The 24,279-nt window shown below is 41.6% G+C and overlaps 1 protein-coding gene across 7 annotated transcripts; it reads left to right on the top strand.

Annotated features, from left to right (window-relative positions):
* The first annotated feature begins 36 nt into the window (after positions 1-36).
* Positions 37-23,961, top strand: c8h2orf76 (chromosome 8 C2orf76 homolog). 7 transcript variants are annotated; one of them, XM_078403466.1, is made up of 6 exons: positions 37-94; positions 14,413-14,569; positions 17,776-17,826; positions 19,185-19,222; positions 20,145-20,226; positions 22,540-23,961. In XM_078403466.1, the coding sequence occupies exons 2-6, from the start codon at positions 14,437-14,439 to the stop codon at positions 22,614-22,616; spliced, it is 381 nt and encodes a 126-aa protein (XP_078259592.1). In that variant the 5' UTR covers positions 37-94; positions 14,413-14,436; the 3' UTR covers positions 22,617-23,961. The 7 variants fall into 7 exon arrangements, with proteins under 7 accessions (XP_078259592.1, XP_078259593.1, XP_078259588.1 ...); XM_078403462.1 differs by lacking the exon at positions 37-94 and adding an exon at positions 10,333-10,499; XM_078403461.1 differs by lacking the exon at positions 37-94 and adding an exon at positions 10,335-10,480.
* The last annotated feature ends 318 nt before the right edge of the window (positions 23,962-24,279 follow it).

The following is a 24,279-nucleotide window of genomic DNA, read 5'->3' as shown; positions in this document are numbered from 1 at the left end:
TGCATCCCAGTGCTCCACTGTGCCTGGCCTGCGAGCCAATTCATCATACTGTTCCGTAGGCAGCCATTTTGCTCTGTTAAAGACCATATATCCGGCAAGTATTACAAGATGAAGTGAAGTGAAACGCGTAATCTGCAGAGATTTCGCCATGATGTATTAATAATAATAATTCTTTATTCGTCCCATAACGGGGAATTTGCAGGGTTACAGCAGCAAAGTGGATAGCAAAAATAAATAAGCATTCATTAAAAAAAACAAATAACGATAATTATCTTTATTTACTGGTCTGCTGGGAGCAGTGCTGATTGTACAGTCTGATCGCAGCAGGATGGAAGGACCTTCACACACTTGGGGTTAAGTCTGTCATTGAAGGAGCTGTTCAGCGCAGTGACTGACAGTGTCCAGCAGTGATGATAGCTTTGCCATCATCCTCCTCTCTCCCACTGCCTGCACTGAGTCGAGGGGGCATCCCAGGACAGAGCTGGCCTTCTTGATCAGTTTATCAAGTCTCTTCCTGTCAGCAGTTGAGATGCCATTCCAGCAGACCACTCCATAGAAAATGGCTGATGCCACCAGTGTTGAAGGTCTATGATCCAATCCTACAAACAATCTTTCACTACATGTAAAAGAAAGAGGAGTGCATACCCTCCACCTAATTCAGCAACGTTATTTCAACCTGATTTCGCCATGATGCAGGATCAGAAATGCTTTTGCTTTCATAGATGATATTCGGCCTGCTGAGAGTTCCCGGCTCAGCACCAGGCCCACAGCCTCCACGATGCAGACTCTGACAGCACGTGGTCTGACTGTTCTCCCCCCCTCCCCTCCTGCAAGGAACCTCAGTAGTGATTGGTCTTCCCCTTCCCCCTCTTTTCACCCGACCACACCCCACCGATACAATAGGGGGGTTACAGGGAAGGCGTGGTCACAACCCCTGACCCGTACTTTTTTTGCCACTCAACTCCTACTTGGGGGCACGCCGTGTACTGCAGGCAACCACTTTCAGTGCAGCGAGCCCTCTTTGCTTAGTCTTTTTGTTCTATTGCAGGTGTTGCAGTTTAATGTTGCGATAGAACTCGGCTGCAGCTCGGGCTCACCCGTCTTTGCCCATCAGCGCATCTGCTATGGGCAGCGCATCTGCAATGTTGCTGCAGCTCGGCTTCACCCGTCTTTGCCCATCATCGCATCTCCGGTTCCCTCCCGGCGCTCCGAGTGTCCCGACACCTCTCCCCATTCCTGTGCTCCTCGCTCCTCCAGGCTCGGCGCCACTGCTCCAAGCCTCGCTTCCTGTGGCTCTTTGGCCCCTCGCCACTCCTGCTGGCCCTCCAGCCCTTCTCCAAGCTTGCCACCTCCGTCAGCCGGGCTCCGCTTCCGCTCAACACCTCGAGGCTGGGGCCGCTGAGCAGAGCCGTGTCCTCCGCCTCGGTTCTCAGCGCCTAACGTTCAGCGTAGCTCTTGTTGCTGCTCGGCCTCCTCTGCTGGTCGGCCTCTCCCTGGTCCTCTTCCTCCTCTTTGGGCTCGACACTCACTCCTCCTCTTCCACCGCCTCCTCCTCCAAGGCCTCAGGCGGGTCGCTGACCTCCAGCGCTCGCTGCTTCTGCCACTGCATACCTCCAGGCCCCTCAGCTCGGGTTCTTCCCGCTGCTCCTCTCCCAGCTCGCTCAACCCCGTCCTTCCCTCCTCCTCCACCTCTTCTTCTCCCCCCGCCGGCCGGTCAGCGGCCCTCTGCTTCTCGGCCTTCCTCCTGCTCCCTTCCCGGCCGTGTTTCCCCTTCTCCCGCAGGCTGGCCAGACGTCTTTCCAGCTGCTTCTTGCATCCGTGGGCTTGGCAGCCCTTCTCCTGGTTCGTCTTCCTCCAGCAGATCCTCCAACTTCTTAATTTTTTACAGCAGTTTTTTCAAAGTAAGAATGTACGTGTTGCATATGTTACTAGTGTACGCCGGAAGCTGCGATGTCCTCCAGGTGGCTTGGGCGACTCCGTGCGTCACGCACTTTGACCATACGACCTTACGTGCAATCCCCCTACAGACCTCACGCTCCTCTCTGAACACCCACCAGATCGCGCCTTGGCCTTTGTCCACTCCCCGGCCCTCCTCTGATCCCAACCTTGCCTTGTCTTCACCATCCTCCCTGACCTCCCCCTTTCTGATACAGAACCGTCTGTCCTCAACAGAGGCCTCACCTTCATTCCCCTCCGCCCCACCTCAATGAGTTCCGGGTCCGCCACGACGTAGAGCTTTTCTTTCGTCGCCTCCCTGCCTTTTTCTATGGGAAGGAGTCCTCACCCCCCAGTGATGACCCCTTTTCCCTCCTCTTCGACTCCCCAGAATGGCCTTCTACCCTCTCTAGACCTCTTTATTTCTAACTGCTGGCGTGACATCAACCATCTCAACTTTTCCACTCCCCTTACCTACTCCAACCTTGCCTCCTCTGAACGTACAGCCCTTCACTCACTCTGCAGCAACCCTGACATTATCAAACACGCTGACAAGGGAGGTGCAGTGGTAGTCTGGTGCGCTGACCTCTAATGGGCTGAGGCTAGGTGACAGCTCTCAGACACCTCCTCCTACTTATCCTTGGACCATGATTCTACAGATAAGCACCAGGCCTTAATCTCAAACACCATTACTATTTTTTCCAATGATCTGTCGTGGACCAACCACATGGATACAACAGCCAAGAAAGCTTCTACTTCCTAAGGAAACTGAGGAAATTTGGAATTTCGCCAGTGACTCATAAACATCTATGAATGCACCAAAGAAAACATATTGTTGAACATCACAGCTTTGGAAACATCCCTGGAAAACAGTTGTGTTGCATCACACCTTTGGGAACAGCCCTGCTTTGGAAAAGCAGCGAACAGAATCAAAGATATGTCACACACCTGTCATTTCTTCTTCTGCTGTTCCTGTCTGACAGCAGGTAGAAATGCTTGAAAGCACACTTTCTTCCTCTTTGTTATCAAGCGTCTGAATGGTCTTTCCCTAAGCTAAGGTGCTGTCCAATTCACCTCTACCCTATTGTGGATGCTGGACTTTGTCGATGGAATTGATGCACTATAATGCTGAGAACTATTTTCTGTACTCCATATCTTCTTGTTTTTATAGTACTTGAGTTTGCCTTGATTGTATTTTTGTATGGTATATCTGATCCATTTAGACGGCATGCAAAATAGAGTTTTTACCTGCACCTTGATACACATGACAATAATAAATCTAAACCTAGAACGTTGCCCTGTAGAACTCCTACAGTGATGTTTTGGGGTTGGCATGTTTGACCTCCAACAACCACGATCATTTTCTTTTGTGCCAACCTCACAGCCACAATAATGTTTTCACCTTAATGCTCAATGATATCAAAGTTACCAAGGTGTCTGGGTGATCGATCAAATGCTGCCTTGAGACTGTCATGCTCAGCTCTGGAATTCGGTTCTTTGGTCCATGTTAGGATCACATCTGTAAGAAGATCTGAAGACTAGTAGGCCTGCTAAAACTGAAATTGCCCATCAGTGAGAGCCTATTGATGAGTAAATACCATTTGATAGTAATGTTGATGGTAGCTTCAATCACTTTTGCAGGTCATTGGGAAAAAATGAAGATAGGAACAAAAAGGTGGAGTAACTCAGCGAGTCAGACACTGTCTCTGGGGAAAAGGAATATGGTCGAGGTCGAGAACTTTCTTCAGAAAAAAATGATTGGATGGTTGTTGGCTGGATTGGCCTTGTCCTGCTTTTGTTAATCAGACAAACCTGAGCAATTTTCCACCCTGTTGGATAGTTGCAAGTGCTGTAATTGTACTGGAACAACTTGTAAGAATGGCTAGTTTGATTGGATGTTATCTCCTTCTGTTTTTGTTGTATCCAGTGCTCTCAGTCATTTCTTAATGTCACATAATAATAATAATAGGGTTAGGTTTAGAGAGTTTCAGCCACAATAACAAAATCCTTCCCCCTTGCAAGATTTTCAAAAATATTGGTATTTTCAATCACTCTGAGTTTATTTTTGTTACTGCAAGTTAAATGTACTACAGGCTGCATGTTACATTGTTTATTCGAGTACAATTGCATACTCATTAATAGAACGATCACTTATCAATTTCAATGACAACCTGCGGTGAAACCGAGACTATTTTTCCAAGACAGCTTTATTCTACTTATCATTTTCCAAAGTGGTTCTCCAGTCAGTTCCCAATCAAAATCAGTCTGCATCCAATTAGCCCAGCCCAATACAAATAGCGATCCCTAATTTATCAATCGTGCTTTGTCCAATTCGCATTATGGAAACACTCAGAAAGCTCTCAGTAATGCATAGGATTATAAATGTAGAAACAAGGAACCAGAGATGCTGGTTTATACAAGAGGATACAAAGTGCTTGAGTGACTCCGCTAGTCAGGCAGCATCTCTGGGGAACACAAATATGTGATGCTTTGGGTTGGGACCCTTCTTCAGATTGATTTTTCTGTGTCTGTCAAGGCCGACTGGTTTTCCTGGTTGCTAATCATTTAAACTCCCCTTCCCATATTAACCTTTCTGTTCTGGGCCTCCTCCATTGCCAGAGTGAAGTCACCTGCAAATTGGAGGAACAGCACCTCTTAGTCAGCTTGGGTAGCTAACAGCCCAATGGGTACTGTTGTAGAGTAAACAATAGTGTGGGCTAATAATTAGTAAATAGGGATGTAGTTGTACTAATGTGGTGACAGGAAACTGCAGATAAAGCCTACGAGGAATTTCATGATTATGCATGCACCCATCATTGTAACAGAACTTTGGATCTACTGTTAATGAATTTAGACTTGTGGATAATCATCTCATTCTGTTTGTGACCTAATTAAGTCTTTCTGAGTTCCAAAATGTAATTAAGACTTTGCATTTCTGTTAATCAGGTTTCCGAGTAATCTTGTCATCTGAGAACATAAAAAATGTATCAAAGTCACACTTGACGGTCAGCTTTGGCTAGCTTCCTGGTGTGCCCTAGTTTAATAAATCGCCCGTTACTTCAAACGGCAACTCCACATGGCCTTTCCATTTTGCTCCTACAGATATGAACATTACATTTTCCAATGTGCAGGAAAAAACTGCAGATGCTGGTTAAAATCGAAGGTAGACACAAAATGCTGGAGTAACTCAGCAGGTCAGGCAGCATCTCTGGAGAGAAGGAATGAGTGACGTTTCGGGTCGAGACCCTTCGCCAGCCTGAAGAAGGGTCTCGACCCGAAACGTCACCCATTCCTTCTCTCCAGAGATGCTGTCTGACCTGCTGAGTTACTCCAGCATTTTGTGTCTACCATTGCATTCTCCAATCTCTAACAAGCCACCTCTATTCCCCGCCCCCTGCCCCTCTTTCCCAACCCGAAGTGCCACCTCTCCATGTCCTCCAGAGATGTAGTCTGACTTGCTAAGTTATAATTGGCTGTGGGGTACGTGATTACAAGTTACATAGCTGACAATGGACCACTGTGGGCTTCACCTTTCCTTGATCATTGTTGCTTTTTGCATATCTTCATTCCTTTGTTATTTATACACAGATAATATGTGCAGGAGTAGGCCATTTGGCCCTTCGAGCCAGCACCGCCATTCAATGTGATGATGGCTGATCATCCATAATCAGTAACCTGTTCCTGCCTTCTCCCCATGCTCCTTGATTCTGCTAGCTCTAAGAGTTCCATCTAACTCTCTTTTGAATGCATCCAGTGAATCGGCCTCCACTGCCTTCTGAGGCAGAGAAATCCACAAATTCACTCTGTGAAAAGGTTTTTCCTCATCTCAGTTCTAAATGGCCTACCCCTTATTCTTAAGCTGTGACCCCTGGTTCTGGACTCCCCAAACATCAGGAACATGTTTCCTGCATCCAGCATGCCCAATCCCTTAATAATTCTATATGTTTCTATAAGATCCCCTCTCACCCTTCTAAATTCCAGTGAATACAAGCCCAGTCGCTACATTCTTTCATTATATGACAGTCCCGCATCCCCAGAATTAACCTCATGAACCTACGCTGCACTCCCTCAATAGCAAGAATGTCCTTCCTCAAATTAGGAGACCAAAACTGCACACAATTCTCCAGGTGTGGTCTCACCAGGGCCCTGTACAACTGCAGAAGGACCTCTTTGCTTCTCCACTCAACTTCTCTCTTTATGAAGGCCAATATACCATTAGCTTTCTTCATTGCCTGTTGTATCTGTATGCTTACTTTTAGTGACTAATGCACTAGGACACCCAGGTCTTGTTGTACTTCCCCATTTCCTAACCTGACACCATTCAGATAATAATCTGCCTTCCCGTTCTTGCCACCAAAGTCGATAACCTCACATGTATCCACATTATATTGCACTTGCCATGCATCTGCCCACTCACCCAACCTGTCGAAGTCACTCTGCATCCTCATAGCATCTTCTTCACGGTTCTATATCTCTCGTTTCCATCTCCCCTAACACTAAGAAGAAGGGTCTCGACCCGGTACGTCATCTATTTCTTTTCTCCAGAGATGCTGCCACTGAGTTACTCCCACACTTTATATCTATCTTTGGTGAAAACCAGCATCTGCATCGTCCTGACACAGCGCTGATTTACTGCAGCACTAGGCTGTTTCAATGTCCTTTTCGTCTGCTCCACTGCAAAACTCCACTCCTTAAGGTTTTCCTACTTTGAAGAAGTTCTCCTCCTCTGCCGAGAGTTCTGCAATATCCTCCCTCACTGCTCCCCTCCATGATTCCTCCTGCTCTGCGGAGTCTGAAGAAGGGTCTTGACCCAAAACGTCACCTGTTCCTTTTCTCCAGAGATGCTGTCTGTCCTGCTGAGTTACTCCAGCATCTACTCCAGCACCTAGTGTCTAAACCAGCATCTGCAGTTTCTTCCTACCTACCCGTGAGATATTCCAGCACTTCGTGTCTATCTTTGGGGTAAACTAGCATCTGCAGTTCCTCCCTACCCTACCATTTAGTTACTCAAGCACTTTGTGTCTATAGAAACCAGCATCTGCCGTTCCTTCCTACCCACTGCTGAATTGCTCCAGCACAAAGATACTAGAAGAGCAAGATAAACCACTCCGTCGAAATCGCGTATACTGAAGTGTAGTAAGCAAAGGAGCGGAACGTCCGCCATTTTAGTAGGCAAAACCCACCATTCGCTATGCCTCTTGCGGTGTAATCAGTGTTGTGGGGGAACAGTATGTGCGATGATACCATTAAAATGCAGAAAATATCTCATCTATCAACTCACATTTTTTTGTTATTTTTATTGTTAAATGTTTTCCCCCTGCTTAATTTCCCTGATTTTTATTATTTCTTACTGTTTCTGCCCATTTCCCCCATCCTTCCTCCCCAGCCCCCTCTTTTGTGCAGTTTCCCTTGTATTGCTCAAACACACACTCTGCACAAATTTAACATTATATATATATATATATAGTTGAGCTTATAGGACTTGATATTACACTATATCATTGTCGTTGTTAAATGTACGTTTTGTTTTATTTTTAATTCTGTGTATGTAGGGGGGTGGTGGGGGGGGTGGGGGAAACCTTTTTTTCAATCTCCTCCTCAACGGAGATGCGACCTTTACCGTGTCGTATCTCCGTTCGCGCTACGGCCTAGCATCGTGGAGTCGGCGGCCTCCAGCTGGGATCGACCTCGAAGACTCCGGTCGCAGGGCCTGGACTTACCATCTCGGAGGCTTCGGCCGTGGGCCCTGCAGACCGCAACATCGGGAGTTCGCAGGTCCCTGGCTGGCGACCGGCTTTTGGGAGCTCCAGCCGTAGCAGCTTCGACCGCCCCGAAGCGCAAGGTACGATCAACCCGCCCGCAGGCCCTTCATCGCCCTGCGTGGCTCGGCCGCAGCACTTTCCATCGCCCGGTGGGGGCTCAGGACTTTCATCGGCCTGCTCGGCTCGGCTGCGGCATTTTCCATCGCCCGGTGGGGGCTCAGGACTCTCATCGGCCTGCTCGGCTCGGCCCTGGGACTTTCCATCGCCCGGTGCGGGCTTCAAGGGGTTGGGAGCCTCGATCGCCTCGTGGCGCCACGGGAGAAGAATGAGGAGGAGATAAGACTTTGCCTTCCATCACAGTGAGGGTATGCCTGGAGCAATCACTGTGATGGCTGTTTTGTGTAAAAAATTGTATCTGTGTGTCTTGTGCTTTTTGATGTCTGCTGCCGGACCCTGACGTGAGAGGACTCTGGCGTTGAGTATTCGCCGCTTTTCCGTCAGGATAGTTTGTCTGTTTGTTTCTATGTTAATTGTATTTGTAAAGCGCTTTGAGCATGTGATAAGGCGCTATATAAAATAAATATATTATTATTATTATTATTATTATTATATACTATAATTGGCACCTTCTTAATATCTTGAGTGGGGGTCGGGGTAAAGACTTCATTGGGGTCATCAGGTGGGCACCCTCCTTCCTTGATAGGCCCCACGACACCTCCAGGGCTCAACAGCGACACCTGGTGTCCCAGGTGGGCTCCCCTCCATTTTTACCCCTCTTGCTGGTCATATATGTGTGTGTGTGTGTGTGGCAAGGTAGAGAAAAATAGATCTCAAAGTTCCTTCTCATGGATCAGAAGCAAATTTGATTTAAAGCAATGCTCTAATTCTCTCTTCATCTTATTTTTCACATGATGTACATAAACCATAAGGCGATTCGACCTTTATGGTTTATGTATATGTGTATATCTATAATATATATAGTTTATTTCTTGTGATTTCCTCTAATTATTAGTTTAACAACCTTTTTCTTTCAATTTCTCTCTATATATAAATATATTTATATATATCAGTCAAGCACACACTTCTCAGCACATGGTTCTCCCTATTGTGATCACTGTTCTCTCACATACATTTCATTATGGCCTACCCATACACATTCACAATCAATGACATCAAACCTATTTCCAGAAATCCTAATATTGCGAATAAAATAACTATGAACACATGTCGATATTTTATCATTCTTTTCATTCTATATTAATGTAATAAAATGTAATGCATACGCACCTACACAGTTTAGTTTTGAATCTAACATATAATTGAGGGTGTTGGTGCAATATAGTGCTAACCCTCACTTTTGTGAAAAATTAGTTAAATGCATTAACATGATCCTTACCCACTATCCTACAACCTGTAAAAATGTCATTTGAATTCAACTGATAAGTTAGTCAAATTACACAAGCACCTTTTTTTGTGATTTATAAATTTTTCAAATGTGAATATCTCATAACGACACATTTGTCGGTTAGCAGTATATTGCACCAACCCCCTTCAATTTTACATCATTCAAAAATGAACTTCAAAAACAAGGATAACACTTTTTATTTTTGTCGTTCATGGAAAGATTTACATCATTTTGTGTGCGAGATGCACAGGGTTGCACTGTTTCGCATTTCAACTAACCAATGAAAAGATCAGGTCCTGATTTATACCAGCTCTTCATCTTCCTCCCCTTGTCTGAAGGGTACCAACCTGAAACATCACCCATCCTTTTTCTCCAAGATGCTGCCTGGCCCAGTGATTTACTCCACCACTGTGTCTATTTGAATTTGATTCCTGCTTCTGTACCACGTCAGGCAGCATTGGTCATTTTAGTGGTTGTCAAAGGATTTTAACTAATCAATTCACCAATTCAAATTTTCTTGGCTCTAAGTATAAAGTTAAATGTCTTTTCAATTATATTGTTGCTCAGTAGAGTTCTATTGTTTGCAAATGCCTAATCTTTGCTTCCATTACTTTTTAAAATAAAACAAAAAGAGATACAGCTCGTGGAGGTAAAATTAAAATTAACAGAGAAAACAAAGAAGAACAGTTCATTAAATATAAGAAAATAACTGCAGATGCTGGTTAAAATCGAAGGTATTTATTCACAAAATGCTGGAGTAACTCAGCAGGTCAGGCAGCATCTCTGGAGAGTGACGTTTCGGGTCGAGACCCTTCAGACCATTAAATATGATCAATTGGCCTGATACAGAGTGGATCTCTAGTGCAAATCTTCAATCAGTAACACCCAAAGTTTAAAGATCACGAAGCAGCATCTCTTCAAGAAATAGTTACAAATGTCAACTATCAACTTATCCAAGAAGTTGAACAAAAATAATTGCGAGCATTTTATATACGAAGAGATCGCAGAGTTGTGAACACTGCCCAAACTCGCACACAGAATCTGCTTACTAAAATGGCGCTGAAACGTACCCATCATGACCTACTACGGTTTTTCGAGTCGAGTGGTCTATCTTGCTCCTCTAGTATCTTTGCCCCAGCACGTTGTGTCTATCTTCGGGGAGTAAACCAGGATCTGCGTAGCGCTCGGGGCGTGGAGTTCTTGCCGATTTGAAATGGCTGGCAGTTGCACAGACGCTGGGCCCGGCGTTGACGTCGACGTCGACGTCGTGGGCGAGGCCGCTGGCGGGGAGGCGGTGCTGCTGCTCGGCTGCACTCGGCTCTGAGTTTGTCCTCTGAGACTGCGCAACGACCCCGAAGTACAACTCAGCGGCATCAGAGTACGTGCTCACGGAAAGGGTAACGGCAAGGAATCCCGAGAGTGCGAGAGCAAAACACAAAATGTTGGAGGGACTCAAGATCTGGCAGCATCTGTGGAAGGAAATGGAAGGGCGATAATCAGGGTTTGGGCCGTTCCTCAGTCTTGCTCAAAGGTTGCAGCATCTACAAATCCTGGTATTCTAAAAAGCGGAAAGTAGGCAAATGTAAACAGATACCATACAATGTAATGGTAAAGACACAAGGAACTGCACATGGTGGAATCTTGAGCAATACTCAAAGTGCTGGAAATACTCAGCGGGTCAGGCAGCATCTGTGGAGAGGAATGGGCAGAGGGTGCTTTACGTCTTGATCCTTCAGTGGTATTGGAGTAGTGGGGAGAAAGCTTGGCGAATGTTAATTGGAGAAACGAACTGCATATATTTATATAAACCTTGCTGTTTTATAGTGGTGGGGGTTTGGCAGATAGGTGGGGTAAGTGACAGGCTTGAGGTGAAAACAGTGTCGGTTGGGATGAAATATACAAGAGTTGGAAATGTGAAGGCTTAGTGAAATAGAGGTAGAGAGTATACAAGGAACTGCAGATGCTGGGATCTTGAGCCATACACAAAAGACTGGAGGAACTCAGCAGGCCAGGCAGCGTCAGGGAGGGAATGGACAGGTGATGCTTTGGGTTGTGACCTTGGTCTGGATCCAGATGTCATGACTTATTTGTGATTGAAAATTTAATCTGGGCAAAATATGGAGCATGTTCCCATTCTATTTTAAAGTGGTGTGATCACTATATTTTGGGTTCCAGTAATCTGGGGAGAAGAGTGATGTGGCACAAGTTACACAGGTAGAAACCAAATCGTTGAAAATGGGGGATAAAAAAATAATAAACCACAGATGGTAGAAATTTGAGATTTAAAATGGTGAATGCAGTAAAACTGAGCAGGTTGGGCAGCATCTGAGAAAACAAAAACAGTTTTAGGCCAGAAACCTTTTGTCGGGCCATAATGAATTAGTCTATAAATGACTGGTATTTACAAAACATTTGCTTCTTTGGTACAGTTTTTCTCCTAGTGTTTTGATCCCAGGTTTGTTCATCATTTGTACTGATGCTGTCAGGAGCAGATGATGGAGCTCTCAGGAAAGTTTTTTATATCTTATCAAAGTATCTGTATGCAGATGGATCTTCTGGGTACCCCAAGCATTTGCTGATCTTATGTTATGAATAAATGGTGTTTTACTTTAATAGCTGTTCAGAGATGTGGTTCATAGTGGCAACGGTTAGGAATTGAGTAGTTTGTTGGAGTTGATATTTGGAAAGCATACATAAAATGGAAATATGTAGGAACTGCAGATGCTGCTTTAAGCCGAAGATAGACACAAACAGCTGGACTAACTCAGCGGGATAGGCAGCATTTCTGGAGAGATGGAATGGGTGATGTTTCGGGTTGAGACAGAAGAAGTGTCTCGACCCGATACGTCACCCATTCCTTCTTTCCAGAGATGCTGCCTGTCCTGCTGAGTTACTCCAGCTTTTTATGTGTAAAATGGAAGTACTTGGTGATCGGTATTTCCATGATGAAAGGGAGATGTAGGAGGAATGACACTGGGTTAGAAACATGGGAAGTAGAATTAGTAAGGATGGAGGGCGGCAGGAAATAATAAAGCCAAAGTACTTGTGGTAGTGTATGTACTTTCTAAATACAGGAGCACAAATGGACAGAGAATTAATACATTAGAAAATTGTGCAAACATTTTTATTAAGAGTTTAATTCTTCGATTGGACAAATTAAATTATAATGATTTGGAAAATGTTCCGAATGCTTTCAACATTCACTTTCTTGGGCTATTATGCTATAGAGTCAATAGGAAGTTGAAGAATATTGAACATGGTTATTGTGTGGGTATACAATGGCTAAAGTATGCAGAAATTATATGAAAAATGTTTGTTGATTGTTGAGTAGTCCTAACATTGAAACACTTATATTTCCCAAATCTATATTCAACTGAGAAATAAAGTATCGTGAGTAATGGGATCTGTCTGTAAATAACTAAGAATTGAAGGGACGCATGTGAGTAAAATTGTTGCCTGTAGGAAGCCTGGTAAATAGAAGTTTTAAGAATCAAGATGACCATGGAATTTAGAGAGACAGATTAAAAAAACGTTGAGAGTGTGTGAGAAGTTTTAATGATATAATACAAATAAAATATTGGAGAAATTAAGGATTGAGGGCCACTGTTCATTACTGCTAATGGCTTCTGTACCGGGATTTTTAAGAAGGTAGCTAGGGTTCCTGGATCCTTTATTCCAAGATTCCTGCTTTTGGAATCTAGCAAAGATATAGCCTTCTTCGATTTCCTATGTTCCTATGTCTTGATATTGTAGGTATAGAATCTTAGCTTTTGTAGCTCTATCTTTTGAAGATTCACTTTCATATCTCTGACATTTACTTAATAACTTGCTTAAGGTTTAACGAAAATTAAACTTTAGTGTAAAGATGTCAAATATTTTAATATTGAACAGTAACTTAATACCCTTGACAAGCCATCACTGGCTTTGATTGCTTGCTTTTTGACACTGGTGTATTTTAGACATTAAATTAATATGAGGCAAATTCTTCAAATTTAAAGTGACTAATTCTTTGGTGGACACATTTAAGTTATTCTTACTTTCCCAACAAATATTTCTCGACAGCAAACGTAGGTGAAAGTTTAATGTTTTTGAATTCCCAGTTAGTCATGTATTTCTCTGGTAATCTGAAATTGAATTGACTTCATGAACTAAATTTGGTTTATTATCATTTTTTTCTTCGACACTGGTGGCATCAGCCATTTTCAATGGAGCGGTCTGCTGGAGCAGCAGCATCTCAACTGCTGACAGGAAGAGACTGGATAAATTGATCAAGAAGAACAGCTCTGTCTTGGGATGCCCCCTCGACTCAGTGCAAGCGGTGGGAGAGAGGAGGATGATGGCAAAGCTATCGTTACTGCTGGACGACTCTTCCCACCCCATGCAGGACACTGACACTGCACTGAGCACGCCACTGGAAATAAATGGGTCTACTGTGGATAGGGTGAGCAGCTTTAAATACCTGGGAGTCCACATCAAAGAGGATCTGACATGGACAACACACATTGCCGCACTGGTGGGTAAGGCAAAGCAGCGCCTTTACCACCTTAGACAGCTGAGGAAATTCAGTGTCTCTGAGGATCCTTCAATGCTTCTACTCTGGGGCTGTAGAGAGCACCCTGTCTGGCAACATCACAGTCTGGTTTGGCAACAGCTCTGCCCAGGACAGGAAGGCCCTGCAGAGAGTAGTGCGTTCGGCATAACGCACCATGGGAACTACATTCACCCCCCTGCAGGACCTATACATCAGGAGGTGCAGATCAAGAGCAAGCAAGATTATGAGGGACCCCTACCACCCCAGCAACAGACTGTTCCAGCTGCTACGGTCAGGCAAACGCCTCCGCTGTCATGCTGGGAAAACGGAGAGGATGAGACGGAGTTTCTTCCCACAGGCCATCAGGACTGTTAACTATTATAACTCCAGGGACTAAATTTTCTTTTCTGTATTAATTTTAATTTATATGCTGTAATTGTAACTTATTTTTGCACAATCCGCAGGCATTGCCACTTTCATTTCACTGCACATTGTGTATGTGTATGTGACAAATAAACTTGACTTGACTCCTTCATTGACAGACTTCTTCACCCTAAGTGTGATAAGGAGAGATATCGAAGGTCCTTCCTTCCTGCTGCCATCAGCACTGCTCCCAGCAGACCAGTAAATAAAGATAATTACTTTTATTTTATTTAATGAATGCTTATTTATTTTTGCTATCCACTTTGCTGCTGTAACCCTGCAAATGTCCCCATTGTGGGACGAATAAAGTACTTATTATTATTATTATCATTATTTATTTCTGCTTCAAATTGTAGGCTTGATGTTCCTAAATACAACACATGTCTTCTGAAAAAACAACTGTTACTGTTCGGCTGGTTCGTTCCTTCGAGCATCGCAATTTCAAACCAGTCGTTTACCATGATGTTAATGTAAATCAATCTGTAAAGGAATTCCTTTCCTTTCTCCAGAATGGTGAGCTAAGTGAATGGAGTTCTGTGTTTTTTATTGTAGTAACATATTACTTTTGCACTGCTGGGTTAGATTTGCGATGCATGTGGATTCTACTATCAATGTGCATTCAAACACCTTTCAAAAGAAAGTTGTCTTGTTTAAAGTCTCTGCTAATTCAGTTGTATCACCAGCCACAAAGTAGTACAAGGGTAGCAATGTTTTAAGGTTTCACACAACAGCAGATTCCACATCTTCCTAGACTTTTACATGCAAAATAAGTGACTGCAAATGTAATTAGTTTAGTTTAGTTTAGCGATGCAGCGCAGAAATAGGCCCTTCGCCCACCGAATCCGCGCCGACGATCGATCCCCGCACACCAACACTATCCTACACACACCTACAAACCTGAACGTCTCTGCAATGTAGGAGGAAACCGGAGAAAACCCATGCAGGTGAGGGGGAGAACGTACAAACTCCATACAGACAGTATCCTAAGTCAGGATCGAACCTGGGTCTCCGGCGCTGTAAGGCAGCAGCTCTACTGCTATGCCACCGTGCTGCCCTTCTGTCATGCGCTCAGAGATCAGTAAGTATAGCGCACCTTAATGAGAGACCAGACTTTTATACAGTAGTCAGAGCTTGCCATAACCTGGTATAGTTGGAACAAAGCAAATCCTCTTGTAGTAAAGCCTAACATGTCGTGTAATTTTCATACCTTATGTAAACTTTCAGTGACTGGTGTACAAGGATAGGTGGAGCCATCCAAGCACCAATACCTTTCAGTTTCTTGCATTTTTATTCTTTATAGAGGATGACCATGCATTTTCTACATTGTACTCCAACTTCCACAACGTTGTCCATTCACTTATTTTGTTAATATCCCTATAAAGTCTATTGGCATACTCTGTGTTGTCCGCATTGAGAGTTAACTTTGTCATCAGTAAACCAGTATATTATACTTGATCCTCTCTATGCAATCTTTATTAATGATTTAGAACAGCAAGGGATCTAGCATTGATCCTGATGGGATTGTTTACAGCCTTCCAACTCAAATGATCTAGTTCTTTCCACTGGATTCTGTCAGTTAACATTCCACACCACTATTGATTCCAGTGCAGAATATCCCACTTTGTTTTTATTTCTTGTGATAACATATCAAAGGATTTCTGAAAATCTGAATTCACATCAACTGCTTCACCCTAATCTATTCTCGTTATCGTCGTAAACTCAAACATAATTTTATTTTCATAAATCTACATTGACTCTGCCCAATCCGTGCCCTATTGCCACTTCCTTAATAGATTCCATATTTTCCCCTGCTACTGATATCAGGTTAACTGGTGTGCAGTTCCTGATTTTCTTTGGCCCTTACTTCTCAAAAAGTTGGATTAAATTTGTTATCTTCAAATGTGCAGGAATTGTGCAAGCCTCATGGAATTTTCATAACCATAGGATGCAGAATCTTCAGGACTTGGGCGTTATCTTTGTCTCATTAATTTCTCTAATACTAATTTTTAACTGATACTTATTTCTCAGATCATCATGCACACTGGCCTTGGTTATCTGTTTCTGAAGGTTCTGTTAAGATTGATGCACATATTAATCCAATTTATCTGCTATTTCTGCATTTCACGGTATTGCACACTTTGCTCCTCCATTCATTTTTTCCTCTTGCTCCACTGAAACTGATACTGCTCTTGATATTTTTTAAAGCTAAGATCCTTCCTTTCCACATCCTTATCCTATTCTTTAGTTATCAGGATTGCCTTGCCTCCTTTCCTACTTTGTCTATCTTATCTAAAAGTCAAGTAGCCTGGAATTACCAATCTTGGTTGCATGCAACCTTGTTTCTATAAAACTTATTTCCATTTGTCATTAATTCAGCAATCCCATGTGGATTACATTTGGATAAAGAAGCTTCAATTTTGCCTTTCGGTCACTTTTTCTCTGTTCTAAATGTAATTGGAGGCAAACCTTTGTGTTTGTAAATTAGGATCAAATTATAAATCTGAGGCGTTTTCTCTATTTTGGATTTTAGAGGTGGAACAAGTAGTGGACAGCCAATGAGCTTGGCAATTTACCAATTTAGGTATATTATTGAATTTTCCCCTCACTGTTTCAATCTGCTTTATTAGGCCTTGTCTGAAGTGAGGTGAGGACTGTTCTGAAAGATTCCTTCAATGCAATATTTGGGGCCCAAAGAGCCCTCCTTCTTATCTGCAAAATGCCTCCTTTAAGAGAGAGTTAGATTTAGCTCTTGGGGTTATAGGACTCGAAGGATATGGGGAAAAAGCAGGAATGGGGTACTGATTTTAGATGATTAGCCATGATCATATTGAATGGCAGTGCTGGCTCGAAGGGCTGAATGGCCTACTCCTGCACCTATTTTTCTATGTTTCCACGTTTAAGTCCCAACTCCACCAACATCATTGAAAATAGAACATAGTTCAGCACAGCAGAGTAACAGGTCCTTCGGCCGACCATACCTGTGCCGAACATGATGCCAAGACAAACTCTTATCTGCCTGCACATAATCCCTATGCTTGTACATCCAAGCATTAAATGCCCTAATCACCATCTCTCGCTGTGTGTTCCAGGCACTCACCCTCTGTGTGTTGAAAAAAAACTTGTCTCATACATTTCCTTTAAACGTTGCCACTCTCACCTAAAAGCTACGCCCGCTAGCATTTGATATTTCCATGCTGATTGCCCGTCCCTTTCTCTGCCTCCTCTTTCTTCATTTGCTAAGTTTTGCAAATTTAGAGCTGGATATTGTAATGGCCTTTAATTCATTGCAAATGATGTGAAGGAAACATAATAGAAATGACATCGTGAATTAAGTATTCATATATTAAATTAATATAAGTTACAAATTTACATTATTTGGAACAGTTTGAAAGAATTAGATCATCCTTGGAAAAGACAACTTTCTGTGTCAGTGAAATTGTTTATTACTTCATAATTGAATGTTTATACTTGAATGACCAGACATTTTCTCCTGTTTCATAGAACTGTTAATTTCATAACTTCTCATCAATATTAATGCCACATCTTTTGATATGTTATTGCAAATACTTTGTACACAGTCCTGTCCTTTGTGTCAATTTTACAGATTGCAACTATCGTACTTGCAAGTAGCTTCTGAATAGCCCCAATTGCAAACCCTGAAACATTGTTATTTTTTATAGTCTGGATCAATGCATAAATGTTTGTTTTGCTTTCTGTAGATGTATCGTCAAAGCCTGGGCTTCCCCCACCATTTAGGAAGTACACATATGGTATGTTATTTTAACAGAAAGTAATGAATAGTTCTTTTGGGAAGTTGCTGTTTATATTCACAGAGCAGAACAGTTGACCAAACTTCATAGTCTGTCTCATTTATATAATTCACTAAATAACTAAATGTTTTCAACATGGTTCACAGGAAATTGGAAATTATTTTTAATTCCTGGCAACAAGTGGCAATAATACTCATGACTTTTCTCTGGCTTAAAGTTATATAATTTTTGTCATCTTGGCCATGAATGATGTGAGTGTCATGGTGATAAACTCCCCTGTTGTTGCTCTTGATTGACAGCTGCATCTTCCCACACATTTGTTAATGAGGAACAGTGTGTACCATGGTGTCTGGCCTCCCCATCATTCTTCTGCAGCTGACAGTCTTCTCTCTGGTTGCAATTGCTGTTGCATGTTTCTGCAATTAAATATTAGTAAGCTTGTTTAGCATCAGTTTTTTTCTATTGCTCTTTCCTTTGAGTTTATATTTGATTCCTAAGCACTTTGGTTAAAGCAGAAATATAAACCTTTATGAAATATGAACTGTAGCTTCTGAGCTATAGGGAGAGGCTGAGTAGGCTGGGACTCTATTCCTTGGAGCATAGAAGGGGTGATCTTATAGAGGTGTATAAAATCCTGAGAGGAATAGATCGGGTAGATGCACAGTATCACTTGCCCAGAGTTTGGGAACCAAGGACGTAGGTTTAAGATGAAGGGGAAAAGATTTGATAGAAATCTGAGGGGAAACTTTTTCACAAAGGATGGTGGATGTATGCAACGAGCTGCAAGAGGAGGTTGTTGAGGCAGGGACAATCTCAACGTTAAAGAAACAATTCAACAGATACACTAGCTGGAACATGTTGGGTGGTGGGCACATTGGACCAAAGGGCCTGTTTCCACACTGTATGACTCTATGAATGGTCCTAAACTACAAATGTTTACAATATCTCAGTGGTATTTTTTGAAAATCTTGACAGCTAACTTAAGAACATCATGTATGTTAACATACCTGTGTAGCAAGGAACTGCAGATGCTGGTTTAAACCGAAAATAGACACATACCTGTTGCACTGCTTCAAGTAAGAATTTCATTGTTCCACTTTGGGACATATGATAATTAAACAATCTTAACTCTTGATCTTTGAATGTTAATTTCATCACTTTGATAGCCCCTGCCTAGTTTAAGCTCTACACCTGAGGAGAAAACATAATTTGGGTGGCCAAAAAAGAGTAGAACCCGAAGAATAGTTCCAGATTGAAAAGTAATGAAATAATGAAACACTTAGAAATGGTGAGAAAATAGAAACACATGCAATTTTCTTTGTGAATTATGTAACTGATTATATTTTTATTTACTTTAGATACATTAAAGATTATCCACCAAGCACATGGGGCAAAGGCAAGTATTAATATGAAATATTTCGGATCTTTTAAAACTTTTGCTATTTATATTTAGTTTTTTTCCTTCAGTCAACTAATAATTTTGTACACTCATTCTTTTGCAACATTTTGTTTTATTTTGGTATATTCCAATAAGCAAATTTAATTTAATTAATTTAAAAATGAAAGGTACTGAAGGAACTAAGCAGCATCTATGAGGGAGGAGGGGAGGGGTCGGACGGGACCCTTCTTTAAACTGGAATTTTAATTATTTCAACTAAATGATCTTGTCCATTTTTTAGATTTGCGATAGTATAAAATGACACCTGTAAATAAAATGTTAATTTAATTGTTGATACAACTACTAATATTTGTGACTTTTGCATTTTTAAGTATGTTGGTTTACTTTTAGCAATAATGAAACAAATAGTGTTTTGGGACTTTAGCGGGTTTTAACTTTGTTGGTATTTAATTTGCATTTATGACTTTATAATACATTAAATTCCTTTTTGTTCCTTTATCCAAATTGTAGCTGTGTACTTTTTGCTTTCCACATTTTCTTGCAGCTTTTCACTTATGGACACTTTGTATAAAAGAAACATTAAAGCAAGTGGTGCTTGCTATTGATGAAAACCTCCTGTTCGTTGAGATTCTGACAATCTATGTTCCTTTTTTTGCTTCCATAAATTGAACACTAATGTTTTGAGTTATAAAGGAGATCAATAAACCTTAAACTACACTTGCATTCTGGGGGAATAAAAAAACTTTGTATGGTTATTTTAAAATTGGCTCAGAATATTTCTCACCCAGTTTTATTGGTGGTGATTGTTTTCCTGAAATATGTATGCTTTCAGCCCCTGTGTTGTAGACTATGAATTGAATGGTCCTAGCTTGACACAAATTAAACCACAATAAGGTACATTTTGTATTATTTTTTACAGACAAATGATCTTGTTGTAAGTTTGGATAATGATGATCAACTTATATTGAAGGAGACAAGCACACTGAAAGAAGCAGGAGTGGGTAAGTGCTCGGAAATACCTGGGTTTATATTCTGAGATGGCTTGTAGCTTTTGGAAGGTGATGATTAGAGGTTAAGCTGCATGAATTAATTGTCAGTTGGTCATCTGTTCATCCCTTCGGTACAATTGATTAATGACAATTAGGTGCTAACTTGGGTTTCTCATTGGCATCACCGCTGTATGTTATGACATGGTGCACCTGCATCATGACGGTAAAATATTAGTAGGGGTGGATAGATTTAAGTCTCACAATATAGTAAACCCTCGTTTAAAGGACACCTTTATAATGGATTTCAGTTATAGCGAATGGATCTTCCGACACCATCCTGGCTAGCTCTGCCTGCCAGACTCGGCTTCCAACGCTACCCCAGGCTCACAAGGTGCACCAGTGAGCCCTTCACCCACCGCACGGTCCGGATGACAGGGCTATTTTTACAGTTCATGTGGTAGCCCCTGGGGACAGCGCTTTCTTCAAGCCGCTGCCACCAACAGGATACGCCTAGTCAATGTGGAGCTCCCACCCCTCCCACCAGCTAAGGCTTCTTTCTGTTGGTCATTGCTTTGTCGCTCTCTCCTCCACCGCCACATCCTCCTGTTGCCCTGTCCTTTCAAACTCCACACCTCCCCTGCCCAACTTCACCACTGCCCCCTCCTTTTCCCCTGGAGTCGCAAACATAGACCACCTTGGAAGATGTTGGCAACTGTGGGGAGAAGGAGGCGGCGGCAGCAGAGCAATGGACAAAGTAATGGGTGAGAGGGGAAGGGGCCCCATGGTGACCGAGCTCGTCCTGACGTTAGTGGTGGCCTGAAGAAAGCACATCCTATCAGAAACTACAACATGAACCACAGCAACAGCTGTGTCAAACCAGTGAAGAAGGGCTAGCTAGTGCAGACCTTGCACTAGGCATTGGCGCCTAGTATTAAGGTGAATTGATATGAAACGCTGGAGTAACACAGCAGACTGAATCAGTCTGAAGAAGGATCCTGATGTCACCTATGCATATTCTCCAGAGATATTGCCTGTGTAACTCCAGCACTTTGTGCCTTTTTGTGTATTAACTTTCATCTATAGTTTCTTTTCAACAATACATACATTGATATCACTTTACTAGGATATGGCAGACAAGTTGGGAAGTTATGTTACAGTTGTACAAGACATGGGTGAGGCCGCATTTGGAATATTTTGTTCAGTTTTCGTCACCCTACCATAGGATATCACCAGACTGGAAAGAGTGCAGATGTACCAGGGTGTTGACAGGACTCAAGACCCTGATGTATAAAGGTTGGGCAGTCTAGAACTATGTTGTTTGCAGTGCAGGAGGCTGAAGGCTGATCTTATAGAGGTGTTTTAAATCATGAGGAGAGTGGATAGAGGGAAGGAACAGTCTTTTATATAGGGTTGGGAATCAATAAACTAGAGAACATAGGTTTAAGGTGAGAGATGAAAGACTTAATAGGACCCTGAGTGGCAGGTTTTTCACTCAGAGGGTGGTGGGTCTATGGAATAAGCTGCCAGAGGGGATAGATGAGGCAGGTATTATTAATAGTATTTGAAAGACATTTGGATAGGTACACAGACCAAATGTGGGCAAATGGGACTAGCTTGGATGGGATATCTTTGTTGGCTTGGGTGAATTTTGCCAAAGGGCCCATTTTCTTGCCATAACTCTGTTTCTTATGTTTTTTTTAATCAGTTTCAGATTTTTCAAATTCATGGTTGGTTGTTTTATTTGAGTGGTTAATTATGCAGCTGTTTCATGGTGTTTAAATGTTGGTACATTGAAACAAATAAAGCTACAATTTCTGTTTCATAGTTTGACTAAGAATGAATTGCAGCAATATTGTGTCAATTTTAGCTTAAAAATTTACAGTCAGCACATTAATTGAATAACTTTGACAGTGACTGTAGTTATGAGCAAGTCAAAGCATCAAGCTTGCGATTAAGGAAAAATGAATACAAATTAGTTTTTTGTCCAGATCATTTGGTCAGAAGCCTGAACTTGGCTGCCAATTGGTGAGTTAGTAAAAGATATATGGAGTTATTGTCAATGAAAGATCAAGGTTCAGGTTTCAATCAAAATGGAGTTGCCTGATCTCAACTGGGGCAGAGATTGATGTTTTGCAACAAGTCTCAAGATGCCTGCAAAGGATTGAGAGAAAAAAAAGCTATGATATTCTCTTGTTAAAGTCAGAAGCATAAATTTCCAAATTTGAAATGACAATGACTTTTCTCAAACACTATATATTATTAATAGAAGGTACAATGTACCTTAATAGTATGGTACTGATATCCATTTTTTGGTTTGTTTTGCAGCCCATGAAACTGAAATGGCTTACTTTAAGAAGGAAGATTATGAAACATACAAAAAGAATCCTGTGGTTATCTGGTGACAATAGTAAAAATGTCTGTGTTTGAAAAATTAATGACCTCCAGTATCACATTCTGTGAAGTTTGAAATTTTGAGAACAGTGTGATAAAGCAGCTCATGCAAATAATGATTTTTTTCCCTGTTTAAAGATTAATTGTAATAACATACATTTTAATTTGGCTGTCTTATTTATGTCACTCCACTATATTTTCACCAGTTGCAATGTACATTTCTGAAATGAGACGTTTAGAAAGATTTTCAACTGGTCATGTTTACAACCCAGTATTAAGGGGAACCAGGGAGTTTCCATACTTATATTGGGAAATGTTTGAGGAAAGAACCATAAAGCATAAAAAATTTTTTATACATGAATAAAATTATTAACATTCTTTCAAATGAAAAAATGTGGTTTTGTAAATTTGTTTGTTAGCTGATGTATACAAATCACATCCTGAGAGTTGTAATGAAAGTTGAGTGCATGGATTAGATATTCTGAAGCCGAGAAGTTGACAATTGCTACAGCAGCTTCTATCCTTTTAGCAGTACAGCTGGTAGAGTTCCTGCCTCTCAGCTCCAGTGACCAAAGGTTAAATCCTAATCTGAAGTTTGGATGTTCTCCCTGTGTATGTGTGGTTTGTATTCATTGCTTTGGTTTCCTCCCACATCCCAAGATGTGTGGGTTGGTAGGTTAATTGGCCATTGTAAATTGATCCCACTGTGCAGCTGAGTGTTAGAATGTGAGGCAAATTGTTTAAAAAATAAAATTGGATTAGTATAAATGGTTGGTGCAGACCCAGTGGGTAGAAGAGCGTGCTTCCTTGTTGTTTGACCGACTCTTCAAAATTTATGAGGTTATCATTGTAGCCTATTGTTTGAATAATGACAATGATGGAAAATTGTAGGAGGAATGAATGAAGTTATTAGATGAGAAAGTGAGAGGTCATGTTTTAATTTCTTGAGGTAGAATACCAAGTTATGAAAACATTTGAAATATTAAGCTCTTGAATTCATTACTGCTAATAAATTTACAGTATATCTTCTGGAACACAAGTGAAAAAAACATGAATGCTCCTCAGCAAATAAAAATCAAACGTTATTGATCATTGAGGTTTTAGTTTATTATTATCATGGATATTGAGGTACAGTGAAAAGTTTTGTTCTCAATACTATCATATCAAATCAGCCAATACTATACACAAATACAATCAAGTCATACTCAAGTACTATAGGTCGAGCAGAGCGAAAGATAGAGTGCAGAATATAGTTCTAAGCAATGTGGTTCATTTAATGCAATTGTATGAAATAGTTCATTTAACTAACTATTGTAACCCAAATTGTAAAATTGCAACTTGAGACATTTAATAAAGTAGTCATTTTTCTTAAGGACAGTTTGATTTGACACAATTCTTTAAATGAGAACTTTTGAGATGAATTTTCATCTAGAACAACTCTGCCATGGTTAAGTGGAACAAGCTGAATTGCTGCCTCCTGTCATGACAAATATGAGAAATGACTAGAATTATGAAACTCTCTAATTTACAGTTTCTCCATCAATAAGTAACAGAGAGGGGTGCAATTAACTAGCCATCTATTTCTAGATTTACCATCATCCCTTTCTACCAACAATATTTGAGACAAAGTGGGAAAATTGACCTATCATTTACTGATCAAGAGGTCAAAGAGTG

This window comes from Rhinoraja longicauda, chromosome 8, assembly GCF_053455715.1.
Source record: "Rhinoraja longicauda isolate Sanriku21f chromosome 8, sRhiLon1.1, whole genome shotgun sequence".
NCBI lineage: Eukaryota > Metazoa > Chordata > Chondrichthyes > Rajiformes > Arhynchobatidae > Rhinoraja > Rhinoraja longicauda.
The sequence above is the reverse complement of the archived record's forward strand: the minus strand, read 5'-3'. Positions and strand labels throughout refer to the sequence as shown.

Excerpts from the sequence above, each read along its gene's own strand:
- c8h2orf76 (XM_078403466.1), top strand. The coding sequence starts at position 14,437 with ATGTCTTCTGAAAAAACAACTGTTACTGTTCGGCTGGTTCGTTCCTTC. Across the intron at positions 19,223-20,144 it reads ACCAAGCACATGGGGCAAAG|ACAAATGATCTTGTTGTAAG; the intron begins GCAAGTATTAAT and ends TATTTTTTACAG. Across the intron at positions 20,227-22,539 it reads ACTGAAAGAAGCAGGAGTGG|CCCATGAAACTGAAATGGCT; the intron begins GTAAGTGCTCGG and ends TTTGTTTTGCAG.